Below are 27,299 nucleotides of genomic sequence, written 5' to 3' on the forward strand. Positions count from 1 at the left end.
TTTGACAGTAATATCAGACTTTATATAGAACCAGACACCGTTTGTGCAAGTAAGATATATGCAAAATTGACTGTATTGCCTGCTTGTGAAATGTTAATCATTCCATCAGTTAAAGCCAAAGGAGAATGAATAAATTAAATCCTTAAAATGAAATGTATTATTTGTATTGGGATATTTCTCTAGTCCTCAGGCATGTATTTTCCTCTGACTGTACCTACGTCAGGTCGTACTGATCCACTGACGGTCAGCACATTCATTACTACCACCACCAAACTGCATAATGTACCCTTTATTCTTTAAGAAAAACCCCAATTATTACTTTAAAGAGTGCACGGAAACACCACAAGCACACTTATACAAATCTGGTGTTTTGAAAAGATGTGAAATAAGGTGTTGATAAAGAACAGAGGATGAGTTTGTGACAGTTTCAAGTTTTTACTCAGTGCTTTTTCTCCATCTAGTGGACACATGTAGGTAGAGCAGTGCTGCAGTTAGTTTTTCCTTTAGAGTTATATTGTACATTAACACATTCTTATCCGTTTTGTTTCTGTATGCACGTCCCTTTTCCAAATCATTACTGAGAACCAAACAAAGATATCACTCTGTGGTTCAAACGTTATCCTTGTTGTTATTATTTGGTTAATATTTCATAGATGTATTGATGGATTTGTTGGACTCCTTTGCTTAGTAAAACCTGAGAATGATCAATATGCCAACATTGTGGATGCATTAAGTGATTAACGTAATAATGATATATTTCATAATTTGTTTACAACTAGTGTATTTATTTAAATTTTTAGATTTTCATATACAGCATACTTATTAACATTTTGAGGGCATCCAAGAATTTGAAATTATTTTAAAATACAAATAAGTAGAAGTAAATCAATAAATAACCCTATATATGGAGGGATATAATCAATCAATGTTTATTTATATAGCCCAATATCACAAATGTTACATTTGTCTCAGTGGTCTTCACAGTGTGTACAGAATATCAGTATGACAATACGACACCCTCTGTCCTTAGACCCTCTGTCCTTAGACCCTCACATCGTACAAGGAGAAACTTCCGGAGAAAACCCACAGTTTAAAGGGAACATGGGAGAAACCTCAGGGAGAGCAACAGAGGAGGGATCCCTCTCCCAGGACGGACAGACGTGCAATAGATGCCGTGTGTAAATCGTAATTCGAAAATGTGCTTATTAAAAATATCTTTGCACAGGTTTGAGTGTGCAAATTCTCTTGTCGGATTAGGGTTGATTTCCTTTCTCCATTTCATGACTTTCAGAGGCTAGCTGTTTCACCTTGTTTTCAGTCTTTATGCTAAGCTACCTATCTGCTGGTTTTACCTTCATATTTAACATAGATGCATGAAATGGTATCAATCTTCTTATGCAGCTCTGCAAAAAAGCAAGGATATTTTCTTAAGATGTCTGATTTCTTTATAATATGCGCTATATAAATTGAAATTATTATTATTATTATTATTATTATTATTATTATAAGTAAAACACTTCAGTGTACAAAGAGTACGATCAAACGTTTTTGGAGCTTGAGACTTACTAAAAACAGGATTTTTATTTGTCTCTGGAGCTATTTGTGTCTGCAACTATAGTTTCAGAAGCATTCTGAATAGCTACGCTAACGGATATAAGGAGTTTTTTCAACAACAAAGTGGAGGAGAGTCCTCTCCTGTCAGACTGAGAGGCTCAGTGAGCTAAAGGACTCTCTCAGTGTTATCTCAGTGGGTCTCAAACGTTTTGGTCACCATTAATGTAAACAATTATTTCCGAGGCACACGTTTATATGATCATTATAGTTATAAAAAAATAAGAGAATAAATTAAAAACAGGTATGAAATACTATATGACAGTAAAAAAAGAATAAAGTTTAAAAGGGGAGTGATTTGTAAAATATCCATAACGAAATAGAAAATCTGTTTCCAGTTCTGTTTCAAATGGGTGTTGAGAGAGGTATCCATAGATCTCCTAATGTTGCTCTCAAAGTGCACCAGATTGATGCTTTTAACTTCAATATTTAAAAATCTTCCCGGGGGAACTTGCCCCCGGACCCCCCTATGTGAGGTCCACACACTACCTGTAAAAATAGCACTATACCCCTGCTTACACCTATATGCCGTGAGCTGATATCGAGCCTTCATTGTAACAGTCGCAGGTACAGTGTGTATATGTGTGGGAGTGTAGCAGTAGAACATTCCACTGTAGCGCCCAGTACATTAATGGGAAACCCTAAATGTTTGAGCACCCTCTATGAAACGTAAACCTACCCCACAGCACCCCAAAATAAATCTTTGGCGCCACCACTGAGCCTGACTATTTGTGTTGGGGGGGCCCGACTTTTTTTTTTCTCCAAAGGGGGGGCCTGGCAGAAAAAGTTTGAGAACCACTGGGTTATAGGGACAAATATAGGTTTTTTTCAATGACTTACTTAAAAACCCCTTATTTTATCATGCAAAATGTAACCATAACATCATCTGAAATAATAATCAGTCTTTAAAATGGGATTTGAATTGCAGTTCATCAAATGACCACAAAGAGAAGTGTAGAATTTGACCAACCTGATCTCACCAGAATGCGTGACTCCACCACGACTCCTTAACACCACAATGCGTGGTGGAGTCACGAACTTTGTTACATTTGCGTGTCGGCACCACGCAAAATACCCCAATGTAAAGTGAATGAGGCTCCTTTGTCGTGGTGCACACACGCATTTCTACAACGGCCCGCAGTGAGCTTTTATTCTATACAACGTTTTTAAAATCTACTATAAGCTTGTAGTAACTCACGGGAGGCTTCTTTTATTTTATTTGTATTCATAATAATTTTTATTTTTCGTCAGAATGTAAAAATTACATTAGTTACGAATTTGTGTTCTCAAAAAACAGTGCATTGTGTGTAATGCAACTGTGATTTTTATTAAATTAGTTAGTTTTTAAGGAAGGCCAGAGCTTCAGCTGTGTCAAATAGATTGTTCCCTTCAGTTAACGTTATTTAAAAGATAATTATCATGTCCTCTGTATTGTATTACGAGCGTCCATTCCCATTGGATAACGGAGAATTTTACACCCGGAAGTAAGTAGCCTATTCTCCTTACTGTCGATTGATTTTACAGTGATATCTGCACTACTCATCGACTAAAAAACACCAAATTGTCCTTGTTAATTACACAACATTGATTGGTTTGAATTGTGTGCAATGCTTTTGTATTTTCCCCCTTCGAATCGGAGAAACAAATATTTTTTCGGAGTTTTTGGACGGCAGAAGATACTACACTACCCAGAATCCTCAGCTATCGTTTGGGACTACACCATGAACCCCGTGATCAGCCCTCAAGCTCTTTGATTGGTTGACCTCCAACTGCATTCCATATGAAAAAAAACGTTTCGTAAAAGAGAAAATCATACTTTATTCAGCAGTGCTTGCTTTACTCTTTGATAGTCATCACATGAATGCATTGTAATAAATGGTTTGGCTGCATTAAATATTACACATCTGTCTTAGTTCTTTATTTATCTACAGAGATCGGGCATCAGAATACACCGGAAACTATTCTTTTACCGTTCTGTTTTAATTTCACAATAAAGTTAGTAGTAATATTTTGTTTTGATATTGTTGTTTTTTATTAACTACTAGACGACTGGGTCATGTTAAGACCATCTTTTTTTGGTTGCTATGGGTTTTTTCCATCGCTTTTGTGTTACAAATATCAAAACAATAACAAAATAATATTCGTCGTAAACTAAACCGGAAACAGCACTATATTTTATTTTGTTAACACTGTAAACTTGACAGCCTTTTAACCTATGCTTTTAACCCAAACCACCTACTGGTTAAAGCACGTTATTACACGTTTAGAGTAATTGCAATGCAGGAAGATTGTGTTGCTTTTTAATGACTGTTTAAAATGCCTTTTTCTTAATGTCTTTCATTTTTGAAAACATTCAAATATTAAGAGTACATACAAAATAGTGGGAAAGTAGAAGGTCAATTATATAAATATAGAATAGAAAATATCAAGAAGATACTCAAATGATATCTAGAGTAAAACAGTTTAGTGCCTGATAGGAGGATGTGCTAACTAATAAGGCTTTATTTAAAGAAATGTGCAGAATACGACAGTGTAATGGTGGAAGTATACACACATTGATAGATGTCTTGTAATGCACTGTTGATGAACCTGTGACCCAAGTTTTTCATTCATTGCATAACTACGCTATTGTGTATATGATATGTCAATAAACCTTAGAAAATCTTGAAATCTTGAAAGGGATGTGAAAAATAGCAATTATATACAGTCTTTAATGAACTATTAGAGAATAACGAGTAATGAATATGCTTTAAACGGATCTGCAGATAAATATGTAGTCTTCTCAAGCACCAACTATCAAATATCTTGCCTGATTGTTGGCACTTGACAATCACCTTCACTGAATTTCATTCAGGTGTAACTAAAGTCTGATTTAAGGGTTGTTTATATTTCACATCATTAATCCAAATCTGTAAAGTAACTAAAATAAATGTAGTGGAGTAAAAATACCAGGTTAACCTTAAAGAAAGCCCTCAGGATTATAAAAGACCACCATCACCCCAGCCACAAACGGTTCTGTATGCTGCCGTCTGGCAGGCGGTACCACAGCATTCGGACTAAAACCACCAGACACAGAGACAGCTTCATCCCACAGGCCAGAAGACTATTAAACACCTGAATTTAGAAATAACATTCATCTGGCTGCTACTTAGAAATTATTTATCTAATATATAATATTCCAATCACTTGTATATAGACTCTTATTGCACTATTTCACTATTTTTTCTGTGTATCTGTTTTATTGCGTAGCACTGTTGGAGGAGCCTGTGACCTAAGGGGGGGAGGGGGGTAGGACACGTTCGATTCCTGTTTTGAATAGTGTGCCGTCGATGGGGTTCATTCCATTTCAAAGTCCTTTTGGACGCTCTGTGTAAACGTCACGCATCCAATCACAGAGGTTGAGGACTGATCACGGGGTTTGTCAAGCTAAGCACATGGTGTAGTCCCAAACGATAGCTGAGGATTCTGGGTAGTGTAGTGTCTTCTGCCGTCCAAAAACTCCGAAAAAATATTTGTTTCTCTGAATCGAAGGGGGGAAATACAAAAGCATTGCACACAATTCAAACCAATCAATGTTGTGTAATTAACAAGGACAATTTGGTGTTTTTTAGTCGATGAGTAGTGCAGATATCACTGTAAAATCAATCGACAGTAAGGAGAATAGGCTACTTACTTCCGGGTGTAAAATTCTCCGTTATCCAATGGGAATGGACGCTCGTAATACAATACAGAGGACATGATAATTATCTTTTAAATAACGTTAACTGAAGGGAACAATCTATTTGACACAGCTGAAGCTCTGGCCTTCCTTAAAAACTAACTAATTTAATAAAAATCACAGTTGCATTACACACAATGCACTGTTTTTTGAGAACACAAATTCGTAACTAATGTAATTTTTACATTCTGACGAAAAATAAAAATTATTATGAATACAAATAAAATAAAAGAAGCCTCCCGTGAGTTACTACAAGCTTATAGTAGATTTTAAAAACGTTGTATAGAATAAAAGCTCACTGCGGGCCGTTGTAGAAATGCGTGTGTGCACCACGACAAAGGAGCCTCATTCACTTTACATTGGGGTATTTTGCGTGGTGCCGACACGCAAATGTAACAAAGTTCGTGACTCCACCACGCATTGTGGTGTTAAGGAGTCGTGGTGGAGTCACGCATTCTGGTGAGATCAGGTTGAATTTGACTGCTTCCACTGAAGCCTGAGGAATGTGGAACAACCAAAATAAAATAAATCCTCCTCCACCATCATGCTCTCAGCTCCAACATGACATAAAGTACAGACCGCTCATTCTGTACTGTGATAGGATGGCTGCATGTTGATTAGCACATAATGCTGTATAGGTCATGTCTGCCTTCATTTATTCAAAAAGTGACGGGAGAGTTAAGTATCTATTTCAGACCTTTACCCTTGAGGTTAGACAGAGACAGGTAGTTTCATTACCATTTCTGAAAAGTCGTTCATTAAAGCTTTACCGGCGCTCAATATGCAAAACTCCTAGAGAGATGACTGGATTTGAGATTTCCTGTACACCTAAATGTACTGTCTATATAGTACATTTAAATATGTGTCTATTCTGTGGAAACAGATTCTATTCTGAAAGTTTCAAGAACAAAGACCCCCACTCTTTAAAAACCTGTCCGAAAATTGGATCAGATTTTGTTTTTTTGGGATGTGGAACCATCAGCCAATCAGCAACCAAGGTAACCCCCCCTCCACCTTATCACCTGAATCTCCTCCTAGAGCACCATTGTGTTTTTTTAACCAATCACTTCTTAGAGGGGCGTGGCCAGCAGCAGCTCATTAGCATTTAAAGCTACAGACACGGAATAAGAACTTTTGGAACAGAGCTGAAACAGAGGGGATTATGGGATGCTGGAATGATCTGTTTGGTATTTGGAGCCAAACACTTCAGAGACATGTTCTGTATATATCTGAGACTTATAATATACCGTTGAAAAAGAGTATAATAGGGGACAATTAAATCACTAAAAACACTTCCTTAACTATCCACCAGGGGGGGCTAGAGAGTGTAACATGTGAGAAGCATGTTGTAGCCCTGCAGCTAAACTGCTCCCCCTGTCAGGTCCCGACAGGTAGTGCTCCATCGTTTTTTGGCAGTGCTGCTGTATGACTAAAACCTTCCATTACACTTCTCCACAGTGTGAGTGTCATGTTGGCAGTCACACACTGCACATTACATGTCACATGTGTAACTGATGGAAAGGAAGAGCTTTTACCTGATTCTCTGAGTCTGTTCCCCTGTGAGGGAATCAGAGGGGGGGCAGGTACCGGCCGCAAGGGACGAGGAGTGGTCTGGAAACAGAAGATAATATAATAGTTTCAAATATCTGCAGTATACCCTCCCCATTATCAGAAGTATTCAGATGATATACTATGTGTGTCATTGCTCTTATTTCAGGTGAACTCAAGCTGCCACTAAAACTTTGAAATACCAATATTTTATCAACTTGTAACTTAATATTCAACATATTTGCTAAAGATTATCCTTCATTATTCTCATAGGAGAGTATTTAAAAACACATACACTGTCTTTACACTCAACTTGATCATGCAACCAGGCTGAATGTATCCACAGTTTATGAAACAAGTTCGAAAATGTTGGAACTGGCTGGTTATGTGCTTGCAATTACATGAAAGGTGTGTTGGGAATCCTCCCAGCATGCACTATGGCGAGATGAATTGACATAATTCTCATGTTATGCGTGTGTCTTCATAATAAGGGATATATATTGCAAGAACAAACAGTTTAACAACATTCCGATGCAATATATTACAAAAGAATTGGGGTATAACATTACAAAATAAACACAAATGTATTTACACACATTCATATAAAATAACTTGTAAGTATTGTATCAAGTAGACATTTAATTTAAATGACTTTACTGACCTTCACAGTGCGTCCTGTCTGTCTCCGCTCGCCGTCACCGCTGCCGAAGTCACCAGATGCCTGCGAGACAAAGAGAAGGGAAAAGTGACACAAATGCCTTTTTCAAACAATTTGAAAGAAATCATTAAAAACCGAAATACTCACAGCGTCAGAGTCGTCCTCGTCGTCACACAAACGCTCCGCTGCACGATGGTCCCCCACCACTTTCAGATCTAGAATCACACCCTAGAAAACACACACACACACACACACGTGCTAAATGCATTTTTATTTACAGTGACTCATTGTTTGCACTCATGCTTTCTCTATAAGCTGCAAAGAGATGGCAAATATGTGAAATGACTCAGAGCTATGTGAATGACCTTCTTAAATCCTCAACCAGGGGCCATTCTCTGGATATTTAACTCGATGCACACTGTGAAGACTTTAGGATGCATACAAAGTGAGAATACTCAGCCTTGGAGACCAGTGTATGTCCTTTAAAGAGTTTGTTGTGCTTCATTTTGGCCAGTTTAAGTTCTTCACAAATCATAGTAGTTTCTTCTCCACTTTAAAGGCCATGTGAGCGTCACATGTGGTCACTGAAAGGCCAGCAGTAAGGTCAGAGGTCAAAAAGGTGGTAGAGTCATGTGATAGATTTACAAGAGGAGTGTTCATTCTGCCCTTCCCTATGACCCAGCACACCTGCAGTGAGGTGCCACTGGGAGATATTAAAGAGGAGAAGAGGTCACACACACACACACACACACACACACACACACACACACACACACACACACACACACACACACACACACACACACACACACACACACACACACACACACACACACACACACACACACACACACACACACACACACACCTGCTCTTTCAGCACATAGTGAATTATTCGGACTGTTCCCAGTCTCATGGGTGACATTTGGATGAGGATTCCTCGCTGTTTTTCATTCGTTACAGTCAGACATGTGATGAGCAAACATCTCATCAGCACTTGAGCATTTCCTCTGCTGGCACCCTGGAGTTTAGGGTCAACAAAATGGACTTCTCTTCCAAATTCTAGAGTGCAAATTACAGATGTTATAGTTGGTAAAAGTTAGTTCTGCAATCCAGTTACACAGCACATGTTGTTTATTCCTAGTTGAATATGCTCCAATTCTGAATGGGAATCATCCAAAGTCCCTTTTAAGACAGGATCCAAATTGAAAGTGGCTCCACCAAACGCAGCTGAGAATTGCAGCCTTGTTTTGTCCAAATGTGGAAGATAAACACGATAAGCTGGGAACAACATTTCCCACATTACGATCTGACAGTCTGTAAACACTGAGTGAATCAAAACTCAAACAACACTGAAGGACACATGGAACTCAAATATGTTGGAGCTTCTCCGGCTTATCACTTTCAGGAAAAAAAGATGTGTGGAAGAGTTCAGGAAAATGTAAAACCTTTCTTGAGAAGCTGATATTTTGGATAACAGTCTCATAAATGAGTTGCCTACCTTGGGCTGGGGGTAAATCATTATTATATGGATAACGTAATATGACACTAGATATCATCTAATCTTCTTAAAATCTTTCCCCAGGGGGCTTATAATGGCTGTTAAACATACAACACATCATTTGAAGTCAAGGTGGGCATCATGAGGCTAAATGGTGAGAGTATTCTTGATGAGAAACCACTTTATGTCCTTAAAGAAGTTTTTTTTTGCAAATAAAGCCCATTGATGCAGCTCGGAATAGAATATTTCATTATATTTTGGAGTTCTATCCCATGTTAACTTCTTCTCCATACTTTTTTTCCCGAAGATTACCTTGAACTTGTCAGCGTCGGCCCCCCCCGCCTGCCCCACAAAGATCCCGGCCCCCGCGTCCAGCTCCATGGGGTCGGGGGAGCGCTCGAACTTGACCACCTGGGGCTCCGAGTCGCAGCCCTGGTAGAAAGTGACCTGCTCGTCGAAGACGGACAGCGAGAAGCGGCTCCAGGTCTCCACCATGCTGGGCACCTCGAAGCTGGCGGCCTCGTACGAAGCCTCCGAGCCGGGCTCGGTGTAGAAGAACTGCACCCTCTGGCGGGCATTCTGCACCGCGCTCAGCTTCACGCCCACGTACATGATCTTCTGAGGCCCGTCGGTGATGGAGAACAGCACCGAGGCGTCGGGGGAGGTGGGCTTGATGTGGAAGACGAGGGAGAAGTGGCGGTGGAAGGGGTTCGGGATGTGGGCCAGAGCCGGCTGGCCCGACACCGACGCCCGGTTGAAGATGAAGCCCGGCTCCCCCCTGGGTCCAGTCACCCTGGGGATCTCATGCGGAGGGGGGTCTCCGATCAGCTGCAGCAAAGAGACGCCGCTCTCCTCTGCAGGAAGGAGGAATGGGAAAAGATTTTGAGACATTAGGTGGAAAGATATAAAAAATAAAAGAGGTTTCTTTAAAGGAAGTTGTTAATACATGAAGGAAGTAGTAAAGAGCAATTAAATGTCAAATCTGAGATTTTTTTAAAAAAGGGACCTCTTAAGTAAAATGTAACAACTCCTTTCAATATGGCACGCATTGTGCTATATTTCACCCAAAAATGTAAAATATGTGTCCAAAAAAGTATATTTTCTAGAGTTTATATAGAGTTGTGCACTTGAACGCAACATGAGTACCAAAGACAGGGTCAGTTTAAAGCACAGAAATGATCAGCAATCACACGTTCTTTGGAGAGAAAAACTTAGAAAAAGTGAATGATTATAGTTAAAAAGTAAAAATATAGAAGGTATTAACAGTCTATAAGAATATATTGTAGATATCCAGGAGCTATAATTGAAAAAAAAGTAATTTCTTCTCATGTTTTTACAGGTTTTAGGACAAAATGCATGACATGTTAAAAGTTGTTAAATGCGACAGATTGTAACAGCAGGAAGCAGGACCAGTTCAGAAAAGGTGCACTGCATCAACAAACACTAAACCATGTGACCCTGCCGGTCAGACCCTAACCACACAGCATGGTCAGTGCGCTGTGAAGAGGTCAAAGTGCCCGAAACTAAGTGCTATTGAGATTCAAGTTCCATGCCAGTGTCTGTGAGACTTGGGGGGGGATTAATGGAAAACTGCTGATGTTTCAGTTCCCATACAGTCAAACGGCCCCAGAGACAGGCAGATAATATTCTCATAAATCTCCATCACCAGGGTGGAAGCCTTTCATCCCAGCGGACACGTCCACTCCTGGGGGGGCCTGTCAGCGCAGATTCACGAGAGACAACGTGTGCTTTAAAAGGGTCACAGGTCAGGGGTCAGGGGGGTTCCCGAAGTTTGTTAATGATGTAAATATAGATAGAGTTAACTGTTTAAGTAAAAACAAACTAGAGGAAGCTGTAACTCTGACAAAGACCAGCTGGGAGAAATGAAAACATCATAATGGCTGTTCACAGCAGTTTGAGTACAGAAAATAAAAGCATATTGTTGCTACATTTGGCTGAAAAGGAGAATTAGAAGCCAGACTTTGAATTACAACCTATCACTATGTTTCAATACTGATTCATCGGCACAGTATTTTCTCATTTAAAATCTTGTTTTAGACTAAAAGTGTCAGGAAATAGGCACAATCTCCCACCATTTCTTGGCTTCAAACTGCTTGTTTTGTCTGACTAACAGTAGGAAATGCATATTAAAATGATGATTACATTCGGTAAAGAAAAAGGAAGGAATTCTAAAAATGTAGAGCCATAAAAATAAAATGTGAAACTACTCATTGATTTTGAACAATTTTCTCTGTCGACTTCTTCATTACTTTAGCCCTAAAGTGAGAGAAAGAAATGGAACATTGTTCGAAATGATAACTGACTGAGCTTTCTGTTCCTTTTACTTTATATTTCCTCTAAAGTTTGAAATGAGTGTTTGGACAGGATATTGCGTCATCCTTCTGGCAGTTACCTAAACTCAGAAATGTTCTGACACCTTCTCACCTGCTGAGAGGAAACACTCCAGCATGGAAAGTTATTCAGGGGACAATCAGCTCATAACACACTGCACATCTGAACCCGCTAACCTAGCGCTGGCAGGGAGTACAACACATGTTCTCTCACACACACACTTTCGTGCAGAGCCCTAAGCCTGTGAGATTTGGTCCAATTGGAGCAGGTCTCGCCGGGTGGTCAGCTTCCCACTGTGGGCACCTGCTATTGGTTCATCTCAGAGACACAGCTGCTGCAGCTGCTGGGTAACATTATGAAACAAAAAGTTTGATATCTGACAAAAAAGGGAAATGGCATCTTCTGCAGCAGCATGTGAAATGTGGTGTTGTTTCACTTCACATCTGGAAGCTATCCCACAGCCACTGAAGCAAAGTATTCTATCCAACATCTATGCACGTTTTTCTAATATCAGGGTTACAATCTTGCTCTCAGGCTCTATGTTTGTCCTGTGAACCAAAACATGCAAAAGCAAGCAGAGAAGACCAACTAATCTGAAGCCATTTCTCCAAAGATTCTGGATAATTTCACCCATTTGGGCCAGTTAAAAATACCACCATTATTATGTATTAGTCCAGCTGTTAATGCTACAACATGTACTTTTTTAGACACAAGGGTGCCTCCATCCTTATGTGTACTGACTGTTCCTGCAGCAACAGCCCGTTCACTCTTACTTCATGTAAGTGATCAGCTGTTTCTCTCACTTGGCTGCCCTCCAGAGGACGCCTGACCCCCAGGCGTGTGAACCTTGCCTCCGAAACAACCATGTTAACCCTGCTGATGGCTCCCGTCTCCGCCCGCTTGCACCCAGAGGAACAACATGCAGCAGGCATGGGCACATACAAATGACCTCATGTATTCTGTTTCACAGGATTCACTTAAGTGCCATGTCTCTGTTTTCTAACTGTAACCCCCCGGAGAAATCCAATGCCTGTTTAACCGTGTGAAGACGTTGCCAGTGGAGAGAGCCACAGACAGATGGAGGCAGAGGGAGGAAATGCGTGTCAGATGTCCATGGGAACGAGGACCATGAGGTTCTCCAGGATGAAGCACACAAGCTGACTCTGTCCCAGAAGTCTGCACGGACACTACAGGCCAGTGGGAACAGGCTGAAATGTCATTGTGAGGCTGATGCACTCCTCCAGAGGCGTAGGAGTGCATCCTCAGGGGGGGAACATAAACACACAAAAAAGAGGTACAAAAAAGACATGTCATAGACAAGAGTTTGTATCCCACGTTTAATGGTCCCACGAAATTGCCCCCAGATTTAAGGGTGTAAAGTTTCATTTAGACATTTTTTTCAGGCATGATCGACTACATTTTCAGTCCTGTGTTTGGTTTAGGTTCAAGCCAAACAAAGCAAAATTGTAGTTATAAGTAGTAAATAAGTTCAAATAGACCTGCAATGACGAATCAATTACTTGTGAACGTTTAAATACATTAGCAACTAGTGCTGCTGTGAGTGTATTGCTGATATATTGACTAAATCTGAAGATGTCATCTAAAAACAAATATGCCAGAAACATGCACACGGAATAGAAAGTGCTTAGTAACAACATCAATATTGGATTGGTGGCAACAGAACTCGTCATAAAAAGGTCTTCCAGCTCCATTGCAATCAAAAATGTCTGTATGTTCAAACTAAAAAAAAACTCTCATTCCTGCTCAATAATTACACAAAAGTATTCTTATTATTCTACAGTATGAGCTATAGGTTTGTTTTGTTGCAAGCCAAAGGTTGAAGAACATTAGACCATTATTAAATCATGCCTCATCCAGAGGAGCGGCACACTGCAGCCCATCAAAGGAAAAGTAAGCGGAGAAACAACAAGGTAATTGAATCGACTAATATGCAAAGAGTCATTTAAACACTTCAGGCAGCCTACCTCCACCTCAGAACTAGGGCTGCAACTAACATTTTATAATATTGATAGAACATGTCTATATATTAGGTCCTATATGTCTTGTTTTGCCCAAATATACTATACACTATAATATGAATTAAATCACAGAAAACAGCATTTTCTGACATTTCTGCATGAAAAATTAGTAATCTATGAATATTAGTCGACTAATAGTTGCTTAAGAAACTTAAATCCGTACCCTCTCAGTTACAACGTTATCAGTCCCAGTTGTAGTATCTCTCTGGGGACAGAAGCAACTGGACTTCACACGTCTGAAGAAAGATTGGCTTCAGTTAGCGCTTCAGACACAGCTGTGACATGTACGGCCTCCGTCAGACTTTAATCCGTGTTAGAGTCAACTGTGAGCTGAGAGCAAATTAAAGCTGACTGATGGGGGATCAGCGAGGGGCTCGGATGACATCAGCTGGATTTCTTTTAAGTCCAGCATTTCTGAAGATTTGAAATAGTGTGGTGTCTTGGCTGCAGTCCAAATGAAATGTGTGAAGCAGAGGGGAGAAATGTTGTAACAGGTACCATCAACTATCAGCACTACTGGAATGTGTGCATACTCAAACATCGGACCATACGATGTGAATGCTTCTGAAACTATAGTTGCAGACACAAATAAGCTCCAGAGACAAATACAAAATCCTGTTTTTAGTAAGTCTCAAGCTCCAAAAACGTTTGATCGTACTCTTTGTACACTGAAGTGTTTTACTTATAAAGAAATCAGACATCTTAAGAAAATATCCTTGCTTTTTTGCAGAGCTGCATAAGAAGATTGATACCATTTCATGCATCTATGTTAAATATGAAGGTAAAACCAGCAGATAGGTAGCTTAGCATAAAGACTGAAAACAAGGCGAAACAGCTAGCCTCTGAAAGCCATGAAATAGAGAAAGGAAATCAACCCTAATCCGACTCCGTGATCAAACCTAATGAAAAAGAGAATTTGCACACTCAAACCTGTGCAAAGATATTTTTAATAAGCACATTTTCGATCAAAGACCTTCAAAGCTTGTTGACATCTTAACTAAGTGTAGTCGCGAAACACAAACTTCTTCACAGCCACAAAAGACATCATACAACATTTTAACAAGCTGAATATACCACCATGACCAAAAAAACTGACTTATGTTTGTAGAAATGTGTGCTTTTTACTTTAAGTACTGCTTTACTTTTCTCACATACTCTGGCAGCTGTTTCTAAGGCTGCAGGCACCAGCTCACCACTAACTAGTAAACGGGAAGTGCCCAAATTAGCGAAACACAAAAATGCAAATGGCTCCAATATGGAGCTTAAAGCGATTAAAGTGTTTTTGAATCACTTTCCCAAAAGAACGGGTAATTCCCGCTGTTAAAAAATCTTCTTTCACTCTTTGTCTCTGCTCTGCTTCAAATGCTCGGCGGAACTCTTAATTATCACCCGTTAAGTGTTTCTGGTTTGAGAGAGTAGGCGAATGCCCCGTGACCTGTGACCTCTGGCGGAGACTTCGTGCCGCCCAGTCTCATCCCAGTCACAAGGCCCTCTTGTTATTTACAGCGACACCGTTGGCCTTTCTTCCAATCCGAAGCACACAATCGACACACTCTTTCATCGGGAGCGACCATTTTCCCACCCACAGCCGCCATCATAAATGCCATCCGCTGCCCATCCTCCCCCCCCCCACAGATGGTCCAATTGTTTCCCCTCTCTGTGTGACTCCAGAAGCATTCGCCTCTTAATCCATGCAGAAATCCACGCCAGCTGATCAGAAAATGTTCAAATATGATAAGCAGATAAGCCAGGGTAGAAAAATGCAAGGGAAGGATGTGACGGGTTAGTGTTCTAACCCATTTCTCAAATTCTTATGAAGAATAGAGCATAAAGACATTTATAGCAATTGGCAACATGAACAAGTGACCATTATTTCCAATATATTATATATTACTTATATGGCGCATTTCCACTACAGCGCGGTTTAAGCCCGTTTTTGGTTGTGTTTCCACTCGGCGTAGTTCCGGCTAGCGGGTACTTTTTTACAGTTTTCTGGCTCTCAAAAATCGAGGTTCTTTCCGGGCCAACAAAATTAACATATTTGACCGTGATTTAATTGTAATACACGTTTCAAAATGATGCCAAAGTAACAACATACTGATACCGGTTAGTAAAAACCATGAATTAATGCTTTGACAAGTCTGCAGACAAAAAATCTTTTTAAATGCGTGTTTTCTGAATGGAGATTGGCTAAGCTAACGCATTATATGCTCCGACCGTCCACACTCACAACAACGGCCTACAGACATAAATAAAGCAGCGACTGTATTCGCCATGACACAGACAGTCTGTGGTTTGTACTTGTTTAACTTTTGTCTATAGTTTCTGAACAGATATGAGGAGCTGTGAGCTCTGAGGGCTAACAGCTAACGGCTGATGTTGATTTTGTGGTTCGCATTGAAGATGACGTCACGGCTCCACACTGCATTACTATAGTTACTGCTCCAGCTACTAAACTGTAATTTTTCATTTAATCGTTTATTTGAATAGGGACAATGCACATTAATGAACACTTTAGACAAATAATGCTTCAAGTGTAAATATGCCGGATTTCAGCTTTGAGCTCATTTCCATCCGTAGTCCCTCTCATACAACATATAAGAACATGACATTTGTAAACATGGCAACAAATAAATACATGATATGCAAGAGAGCAAGAGCAGCATACACAAGTATTTACCACATGGCAGTACACTATAGCAGCAACGACACATTAAGTGTAAGAGAAGATACAAGAGATGCATAAAGTGCAAGAGGAGATACCCCTGTGTTAAAGTGCATTTAGCGGTGATTACACATCTGGTTGTTTCTCAACCATTCTTTGAGTTGAGCTTTAAAGCTATTGAGAGCGGGACAATCCCGTATCTCAGTTGGGAGGCTGTTCCACAACGAGCTGCCTTTAATGGAGAGGACATTTTGTCCAAAAGTGGTCCGTCTACGGTGCGCCAATACATCTCTGAAAAGCTCATTTAGATGTTGTTTTTGTCAATGTCTGCTAAAATAATGACTGTTTTCTGTGTGGGTTACTGAATGAGGTATCTAACGCAAGTGTTTGGAAATTCCCACCCCATAAAAAACGAATTGACGTCTCGTACCCTGTACTGTATAAGGTAAGAAGCTACTTTCCCTTCATCTCTCGATAATTATAATAATTCAGGGAACATTCAGTATATACAGGAGTTAAACACATACTCATTCAACACACTTGTCTGTGTTTAACAGCTCCCCAAATCTTAGCATATTCAGGTTCAAAGGTTATCCAAACATGAGCCCTTCTGTACATGGAAAATAACCCAGAACATTTACATGACATATTCCTGTGGGAAAACACATGATAAAGACGGTTTATTGTAGCAAAGTTCACGAGGAACCAATGGAGAAACACTATGGCGGTAATGAAGTCTCCATACTGCAGGATTTATGACGCCACTGGACATGGGCCTCTTGAGCATTTCCTGTTTCAGGGTTTATACTAAGGAGAGGGCTTCTGTACTGTGCGATGTATTTCCCAATGACGTCTTAGTGTAAATGGACTAGGAAACACTTGACTTAATGTAGGGTATCATTTCCAATACTGATTATTGTAAAACTAAATGAGGCCAAACTAAATATTCCACTTGTTAAATGATTATGTGGATTTCAAGTTCATTCTGGTTGCTTTTAACACTTTAATCAACTGTTAAGTACATTTACTGAAGTACTGTCCTTAAGTACAATGTGACGTACTTGTACTTTAAGATAAGATAAGACTTTATTTATCCCGAAGGAAATTGTTGTGCCAGAGTTACAAAAATACAATAAACACAGCAGCATAATGGCAAAACTGTACACTAAAAGTGCAGTAAAAAGACCAATTAAATATCTACAGGGAACATAGACGGTCACATAATTAACTGCAGTATTCCAATTCTACACTATTTTAAACTTCTATTAAACTACATTTAGGAAGCAAATATTATACATTTTACTACAACAGCTTTACTTCTAATTATTATTAGAAAATATTATCGACTAATGAATTATGATGCAGAGTAAGATACCTGGCAGCAACTAAAGTTAGCTCCACCTTTAGCAGCTGTACAATTTAAATGACGAGCACATTAATACATCACTAATTATCTAGTAGTCTAATAAATATATTATTAACAAAATTGCCATTCTGCATAATAAGGGCTTTTTGATTTGGTATTATTTTGATGCTAATACTTGTGTACTTGGATGCAGTAGCCCTACTTGTAACACAGTATTTCTACACAGTGGTATAAACAGAAAGAACCTGTTGCTGACATACAAAACGCTGCTTACATTTGACACACAATCACATGAATGGCATGCAGCCGGGGGCACAACGTGAACTCAGGAGCATCATGCGCTTTTCTAAACGACGCCGGAAAGCAACACGACAACAACGACTGCAAACATCACTGCTGGTTCTGCATGTTTGGACCATTCATTGCACACTTGTACTTTACATTATTGGCAACCATTTCACTACCTTAAAAAGGCATTATTAAGTTTAATGCATGTGTTGGAAACATTTTACTTGCAGAGACTTGTCTGAGAAAGAGCATTCATCTGTGTCAGACCTCATGTCTACTTTTATTAATAAATCAAATCAATATGCACATACAAAACGACGATGAAAGCAGACATGATCCTAACTTCGATGGATGACTGAAACTCAAGAAGGATGAGCTAAACTGCCCCCAAAAACACCAAACCACCTGAATGTCTGACAGATTGGTCAGTTGCATTGTGGGTAATGTTGGCACCAGGCTCTGATCATAAAAATTCATACAAAAAGACTACAGTATGTCTCGGGTTGTGCTGCATTTTCTCTTTTTCAAGTCTAAAATGTTATAGGTGTGCACAAAGTTAATTATTAGAAGTGAAAATGTGCAATTCAAATATTTTAAACACTATATATGGTTTTAAAGGTCCCCTATTATGCTGTTTTTCATCAACATATAACAAGTCTCAGATATATACAGAACATGTCTCTGATTGGCTGAAACACCAAATAGATCATTTCAGCATCCCATAATCCCCTCTGTTTCAGCCCTGTTTCAAAAGTGCCCCTCTGAGAGATATTTGGTTAAAAAAACACAAGAGGCGCATTCACACCGCAGTACTTTTCCCACAAAGGTTCATGAGAACTCTTTAGTTCGCATGAACAGATCACAGATCACAGATCACGTTCACACCGGAATAAGTCCCTGGGGGAGGATTAGGCAAATGAAGCTGCTGACGTCACTTCTTCTTCTTCTGCTTTGGGTTTATTACTGGCAGGCTGCAAACCACTTCACGGCGTATACTGCCGCCCAAAGTCCCCGGCTGGAAGTCCCCGGAGTTGGGGACTGGCTTCAGTAGAAGCTGCTGGGACTCCCAGCACCTTCTACTGAAGCCTTCCAAGTAAATCGCCAGAACGTCGACACCTCCTCATCTCCACCGCTCCCATGTTTTATTTTGTGTTGCCATAAGTTAGTCTCTCTGTGTTTCTGCGCTGCGCTAATGCTAATAATGCTAATGCGAGGATAATAAAATGGCGGCTTCACAAAACTTTTTGGGAGTTTTACGGGGCGTGGTTTGCAATCCGCCCAGCCAATCAGACATAGGAACCTTTTTCTCGCATGAAAATCCCTGCTCTCTAGCCGGGACGGAGAAGGGGGTGAAAAGGTTCTCTTGAACTAATTTTAGTTCCGGCTCTTTTTGGTGTGAACTCAACATTTCGGAACTATATCGGAACTAAAATGGGAAAAGTACTGCGGTGTGTGCGCCTTATGGTGCTCAAGGAGGAGAGAAATAACCCCTTAAATTATCTGGTGATGTTAGAGGGGGGGGGGGGACAAATTGAGGCTTAAAAATATGAGATAATCCATAATCTTCAGTGTGGTTAGCTATGAATCTTCCAAAACTGTGCAACAGTACAGTAGGCCCACACAAACTGCAGAACACTGGTGCTTTGGGAACACTCAAATGATTTAATTCCCATTTAAAATCAGGAGACTAAATACGTGTGTGTGTGTGTGTGTGTGTGTGTGTGTGTGTGTGTGTGTGTGTGTGTGTGTGTGTGTGTCATACTTGTCAACCAGAGGCGGATTTAGGATTGTAGGAGATCCGGGGCTTAGCCCAGGAGTCGTTGGGTTGGGGGGGGGGGGTGCAGGGGTACAGTGCTATTCTTTATAAGTGGGGGGTGGACCGAACATCCTTTAGGGGGGTCGTCGCCTCCTCTTGGGGGGTCCGGGGGCATGCTCCCCCGGGAAGATTTTTTTTTTAAATATTGAAGTTGAAAGCATCAATCTGGTGCACTTTAAGAACAACATTAACCCTACCTTAATAACTAACACCTTAAAGCGGACAAAAGGCACTGGAGAACACTCATTAACACCCTTTAATTAAGCAAACTAATGCCTTAACTCACTCAAATAGTCGTTTACTTATTAAGGTGAAACGAATGTGCGTAGAGTTTTAAAGGATGCGGATAGTCTCACCTTGATTCTGGCGCATTTCTTATCGTTTTATAGATCTATTCTCATCCACCATCTTTGTTTGTGACGTAAAGAGTGTAAGAGTCACGTTTCTGAATCGGACACTCTGAGTGGATGCAGTAACAGCCAATCAGAGTCTGATTCAGAGGGTTGCCTGTCAGTTCTGTTGTTATGTGTACTGAAACGAGAGCCGGTATAATTCCACGCGCGAAAACAAAATAAAAAATTGAATACGTTATTTTAGTGTCTTAGACTGAGGTATGAAGTGTTAACGTTACATCTTAGGATAATTTGTAGTCATGTTCTGTATACATACCAACATAAGGGTATACTTAGTGTGGTTACTCCATGTTTACTAGCTATAACATTAACGTTACATCACTCTTTTTCACTTCTTACTCAGTGCAGATATCACCATTAGATTAACAAACCTGAAACATCATCCATTTCTTGACTGCTGGTGATGACATTGTTGTCAGCTGCTGATACTGCTGCTGCTGCAGCTTGTGGCGCCTGCTTCGATGACAATAACTTTCTAATATCCATAACTGTATAGTGTATAGGCTATTAGCTTAAAACTCGTCAGGCACTAGGAAGGATCACTTCTTCTTCAGGGCAGGCTACGCAGTATGCAGGCTAATGCCCCACAGTGGCTGCCTCTCTGGTGGACTCCGGTACTGCACATTACTCCCGAGACGTTTTAAAAAAAATTAAGTGAAACATCCGGGGCTTTTCAGAAAACATCCGGGGCTTGAGCCCAAGTAGCCACCCCCTAGCGCCGCCACTTAAATGTCAACCCTCCCGATTTTCGCGGGAGACTCCCGATTTCATTGCCCTCTCCGGGGTCATATTTCTCCCGATTTCTGACAAAATCAGATTTACTCACGACTGTTTCCACTCGGACTTTAATACAGCTACACCATTGTTTGGTTTCCATGGTAGCGCGTCTCTTTAGCAGCGCACGCAATTCAAAGTCTGAGAGGGTGCGGAAGATGAAAACTGAACAAGAATCGACAACTCCACCCTCTGCTCACTCCTTTCCTGTAAAATACAGGTCCAGCCCACACATATACTCCATGGTGCTACAGGTATTGCCCTTACAACTACAATAAGCATGTAAATGTTAATCTACAGCTCCGGCGATCCACTAGCACCGTAGTCTCCACCTGCAGACAACTACTGTCGCGTCACCTTGGATACGAGTCCAAACAACTCACAGACACACAGGCCAGGGCGCTGACACGGCGCCCTTTGAGCATCAGATCTGATGACACTGATTGGCTGAAATTATGTTTCGGCAGCATAGTTTACAGATAGCAACAGTCAGCTTGTTGGCTGCTGCTGCTCTGGCTGAGGGCTCTTTCCTACCGCCCGGACGAGAGAGGGTAATGATGCACACTGCGGCCAGGCAGGAAACATGTGACTTATCAGTAACTTTAGATATCGTAAAACAATTTAAAACGAGATTTTATTGTAGATTATACATTTTACTGATACCTATTATATAATATTTACCTTGTTCATTAAAAATAAAAATAAAAAAAATATATTTTTTTTTTAAATATATATTTTTATTTATTTTTAATTTTTAATGACAAACAAACATGTGGGAAGAGGGTGGGCGGCGCCCCTAGCGCCCCTGTGGGCCGGCCGCCACTGGGTGGTGGGGTTACCTTGGTTGCCGATTGGCTAAAGTTTACACGAGCCAAAAAATCGTAAAGTAGCCAAAATCTGATCAGTTCATTTTCACACAGGTTTTTATATAAATGGATCAGGACAAAAAGTAAGAGAATCTTTTTTCCTGAAACTTTCAGAATCTTTTTACACAGAGGGGACACATGTTGATGTAGAAGAGAAAAGGTAGATTTTGCATAATAGGTGACCTTTAAACACTATATATGGTTTTAAAGATGGTCATCTGTAATGCAAAGTACTTGTTTAATTGCTTTAAAATGGCTAAAAACATGCAAAATCATGTTTAAAGTGAATGAAAAGGATCCATAAAACCGAATATTTGCTTAAACATGTGAGTCTCCAAACAAGCACCGCATAAACACACAGACTAACGCTCAAACAACGAAAAAAACTGACGTGACATCGGGGTTGAAAATGTATGGCCACACGGGATACATTCTAACCCGCCGTTACCTTTCAGATTACTAACGGACGCGCACGCGGGACCCCCGGGCTCCTGCCCCCCGTCCGGCAGGAGGTGACACTCCACGGGGAGACGCCCGTCCTCCAGAGACGCCCAGCAGCTGTCCTGCAGCACCTGGCAGAAGCTGCGGCAGGGCAGGTGTGGGTGGGGGTGGGCCGTGCAGCGGGGGGCCAGCAGGAGGCAGAGGAACCACTCGGCGCCGTGGTGACACCCCAATTTTGTGAGCCATGCCCACTCCTGTAGGACCGCCCCCACCTCCTCCACAGATGTGTGGTTGAAAAAGTTGGGCAGCGTGAATGATTCGGGACGTTTGCCGGAGCAAATGGGCCAATCAGAAGGCACCGGGAGACAAGCATTGAAGCGACTATCATGGGGTGGAAGATCCAAAACACCCGAAAAAGTCTCATTGATTTTAGACACCATTTCATCACCATTTGAAACTGATTCTACACCATCCCCCTCCTCCTCCTCCTCCACCCTCTCCCCTCTGAGCCCGTTAGCATTACCGGTGGTGTTAGGGTTAGCGCTCTCCACCTTCTGTGTGGGGCCTCCGTTAGTAGTCCCGGGGGTCGGGGTCACGTCCCACGCCGCCACAAACTTACGGATTCCCGTGGCCACGTTGAGGATTTCATCCCCAACCCCAGACAAGTTGTCGTCCTCCTCCTCCTCCTCCTCCTCCAGGTTCTTCTGAGTTGCGTTGGTGGCACCTGTCGTTCCCGATGGTGCTGACTCAACGGAGGTTGATGTTGTGGGTTCTGGGTCTTTGGACCAGAACCAGGCGTCCGAGCTCCAGGCAAAAAAAGCCAGGAGAAGGAGCAACGTCTTCATCCTCAACATGGTTCCTCGGAGTGTATCTCCTCCACTCTCTGTTCCCCCACCTGTTAGCCAGCCGGTCAACAGTTAAATCCAAGCTGCTGTTCAAGGGCCACTGAGCATCCACTGAATGAAAAGCAACACATAAAAACTCCAAAGACCCTCCTTCTACATCTCCCACACTCACGAACAAGCACAGAGGGGGGATTTCAAGTGCAGAGGCAGGCTTGCTTCACTGATGATGGATGCCATTGGTTATAAAAGTTGCCCCTGCATACACAAAAACTCCTCCCCTGTTTGAGTTGATGAGTGGGTCCCCGAAGACTCACTGCAGCGTGGAGGAAAAGCATGCAAGCCTTCATGTTACCACAGCGACACACCCGCACTGCATGGAAATAACCTAAATATGGAGTTTTAAATACATGTATAGGATATAATAAACAGTGTGTAGAGATGGGCAAGACTCTGGAGTTCAGATGCAAGTACTTCAGAAGCAGTACAACGTGTACTGTGTGTTTTTACAGTAATGTTTGGCCTGTATATTCCAAGAGCAGAAGAGAGGTTATTGCATTGGCAAGAAAATGCAACTAAATGGGGTTGCAAGATTAATCGAAGGGGTTGCCAGAGTAGAAATAGATAACATATATACATACTGAATATCCATGTCTTAAAAAGGCAAAAAAGAGGTCATTGCATGGGATGGCAAAAAAGCTATTTATTTGAATAAATGCAAACAAAAGTAATAATAGTAAGTGGGGAAAGTACGGTGGTTTCTCTACCAGAGGTCGTATGATTAATCTATGGTGTAGCCAGGGTAGAAAATACAAAAATGTTTGGACTTTACATTCTTTCTCGCAAAATTATTTACATTTTCATCCCACTCAAATTGACCAAGGATGAGGGCTCAAATAAATCCGAAAAAATGTACTCATCAGCTGACAGGTTAAGGTAGCTCTGAGGTTAGAGTTGAGCCTGACCTGGAGCATGAAGAGAAATGATCTAATTTGTTGTTTCAAACAACAAAAACACAGAGTGATTGTGTTGAGTAACACAACACGGGCATGTCGGTGTGATTTATTATCATGGGTGAAAATGAGTCATACGTGATGGTGTGTACGATACACTCGTGATGGGTGAGGAGCAGCGGGAGTGAGAGGCATGAATGAAGGGCAGCAGCTGAGAGAGGGAGGGCGTATCTGATTAAACTTATAAGCTCAACTCCCACGGGACAGACTCCATTGCCTCATCGCAGAAAATCCTCGGAAAATATCCCACTTCCAGGTTCTCACAGATAAGGGATGGAGGGATCTCCCCCTCCCACCGGCCCTGTGTGCCCCCATCCTGCAGCGACCGCCTCATCTGCCAAGCAAGGACATCCAGCTGTTCCACATTCCAGCCCGCAGACCTCCCACACCCCCGCTGCATGACATTTGGAGGTTTCCACATGTTGACCATTTGTGCATTCATACTGCTGTACTAATGCTATGCAGGACTGTTAAAGATTGGGTGTTTTGGGGAGTGTGTGAAAGCCAGCTGTTGAGGGCTAGCGCTCCAACACATTGTACGTGATAGGCTAAGGGGCGGGACATCTATAAGGGGTTGACCAATCCAAGGCCGTAACCATGAAGTCAACATTGGGGGGACCAAAACATTTGAACACTAATTTCCTGCCATTCTAAAGGAAAATATATAAAAATGGGGGGGGGGGGGACATTTTGAACGTATCTGAATATTGGGGGGGATGTGTCCCACCCAATGTATATGGGAGATTTGGCCTTGGAGCAATCACAACAGAGCCGGCCAGCTAACCAATCACAGCAGCTCTGGTTTCAGACAGAGGGTGAAAAGAGGTGCTGCAGCACAGGCAGTAAGAGAAAAATAAAGAGCTTTTTGAACATTAAAGCATGGAAACATGTCCCAGTAGAGACACTACATACTGATATACACCTGAACATCAGCAGGAGAGGACTCTTTAAAGTAGAGACACTACATACTGATATACACCTGAACATCAGCAGGAGAGGACTCTTTAAAGTAGAGACACTACATACTGATATACACCTGAACATCAGCAGGAGAGGACTCTTTAAAGTAGAGACGCTACATACTGATATACACCTGAACATCAGCAGGAGAGGACTCTTTAAAGTAGAGACACTACACACTGATATACACCTGAACATCAGCAGGAGAGGACTCTTTAAAGTAGAGACCCTACACACTGATATACACCTGAACATCAGCAGGAGAGGACACTTTAAAGTAGAGACACTACATACTGATATACACCTGAACATCAGCAGGAGAGGACTCTTTAAAGTAGAGACACTACATACTGATATACACCTGAACATCAGCAGGAGAGGACTCTTTAAAGTAGAGACACTACATACTGATATAAACCTGAACATCAGCAGGAGAGGACTCTTTAAAGTAGAGACACTACACACTGATATACACCTGAACATCAGCAGGAGAGGACACTTTAAAGTAGAGACACTACATACTGATATACACCTGAACATCAGCAGGAGAGGACTCTTTAAAGTAGAGACGCTACATACTGATATACACCTGAACATCAGCAGGAGAGGACTCTTTAAAGTAGAGACGCTACATACTGATATAAACCTGAACATCAGCAGGAGAGGACTCTTTAAAGTAGAGACGCTACATACTGATATACACCTGCACATCAGCAGGAGAGGACTCTTTAAAGTAGAAACACTACTGATATACACCTGAACATCAGCAGGAGAGGACTCTTTAAAGTAGAGACACCACATACTGATATACACCTGAACATCAGCAGGAGAGGACTCTTTAAAATAGAGACACTACATACTGATATACACCTGAACATCAGCAGGAGAGGACTCTTTAAAGTAGAGACACTACATACTGATATACACCTGAACATCAACAGGAGAGGACTCTTTAAAGTAGAGACACTACATACTGATATACACCTGAACATCAGCAGGAGAGGACTCTTTAAAGTAGAGACACTACACACTGATATACACCTGAACATCAGCAGGAGAGGACACTTTAAAGTAGAGACACTACATACTGATATACACCTGAACATCAGCAGGAGAGGACTCTTTAAAGTAGAGACGCTACATACTGATATACACCTGAACATCAGCAGGAGAGGACTCTTTAAAGTAGAGACCCTACATACTGATATAAACCTGAACATCAGCAGGAGAGGACTCTTTAAAGTAGAGACACCACATACTGATATACACCTGAACATCAGCAGGAGAGGACTCTTTAAAGTAGAGACACTACATACTGATATAAACCTGAACATCAGCAGGAGAGGACTCTTTAAAGTAGAGACACTACACACTGATATACACCTGAACATCAGCAGGAGAGGACACTTTAAAGTAGAGACACTACATACTGATATACACCTGAACATCAGCAGGAGAGGACTCTTTAAAGTAGAAACGCTACATACTGATATACACCTGAACATCAGCAGGAGAGGACTCTTTAAAGTAGAGACGCTACATACTGATATAAACCTGAACATCAGCAGGAGAGGACTCTTTAAAGTAGAGACGCTACATACTGATATACACCTGCACATCAGCAGGAGAGGACTCTTTAAAGTAGAAACACTACTGATATACACCTGAACATCAGCAGGAGAGGACTCTTTAAAGTAGAGACACCACATACTGATATACACCTGAACATCAGCAGGAGAGGACTCTTTAAAATAGAGACACTACATACTGATATACACCTGAACATCAGCAGGAGAGGACTCTTTAAAGTAGAGACACTACATACTGATATACACCTGAACATCAACAGGAGAGGACTCTTTAAAGTAGAGATACTACATACTGATATATACCTGAACATCAGCAGGAGAGGACTCTTTAAAGTAGAGACACTACATACTGATATACACCTGAACATCAGCAGGTGATGACTCTTTAAAGTAGAGACACTACATACTGATATACACCTGAACATCAGCAGGAGAGGACTCTTTAAAGTAGAGACACTAAATACTGATATACATCTGAACATCAGCAGGAGAGGACTCTTTAAAGTAGAGACACTACATGCTGATATACACCTGAACATCAGCAGGAGAGGACTCTTTAAAGTAGAGACACTACATACTGATATACACCTGAACATCAGCGGGAGAGGACTCTTTAAAGTAGAGACACTACATACTGATATAAACCTGAACATCAGCAGGAGAGGACTCTTTAAAGTAGAGACACTACATACTGATATACACCTGAACATCAGCAGGAGAGGACTCTTTAAAATAGAGACACTACATACTGATATACACCTGAACATCAGCAGGAGAGGACTCTTTAAAGTAGAGACACTACATACTGATATACACCTGAACATCAACAGGAGAGGACT

General features: G+C 41.2%; 1 protein-coding gene across 2 annotated transcripts in view; it reads right to left on the reverse strand.

Moving 5' to 3' along the window:
• LOC117456234 (collagen alpha-1(XVIII) chain-like) overlaps positions 1–23,059 on the reverse strand; it is a 41,342-nt gene extending 18,283 nt beyond the window's left edge. The window contains exons 1-5 of one of the 2 annotated variants that reach the window (XM_034096044.2): positions 22,580–23,059; positions 9,349–9,890; positions 7,683–7,763; positions 7,539–7,598; positions 6,865–6,940 (exon numbers count right to left, since the gene is read on the reverse strand). In XM_034096044.2, the coding sequence (XP_033951935.1) occupies positions 6,865–6,940; positions 7,539–7,598; positions 7,683–7,763; positions 9,349–9,890; positions 22,580–22,910 (1,090 nt within the window). In that variant the 5' untranslated portion in view covers positions 22,911–23,059. The other variant, XM_034096052.2, reaches the window with a different exon arrangement.
• Positions 23,060–27,299: the final 4,240 nt, after the last annotated feature.

This window comes from Pseudochaenichthys georgianus, chromosome 2 (genome assembly GCF_902827115.2).
Source record: "Pseudochaenichthys georgianus chromosome 2, fPseGeo1.2, whole genome shotgun sequence".
Classification (NCBI taxonomy): domain Eukaryota; kingdom Metazoa; phylum Chordata; class Actinopteri; order Perciformes; family Channichthyidae; genus Pseudochaenichthys; species Pseudochaenichthys georgianus.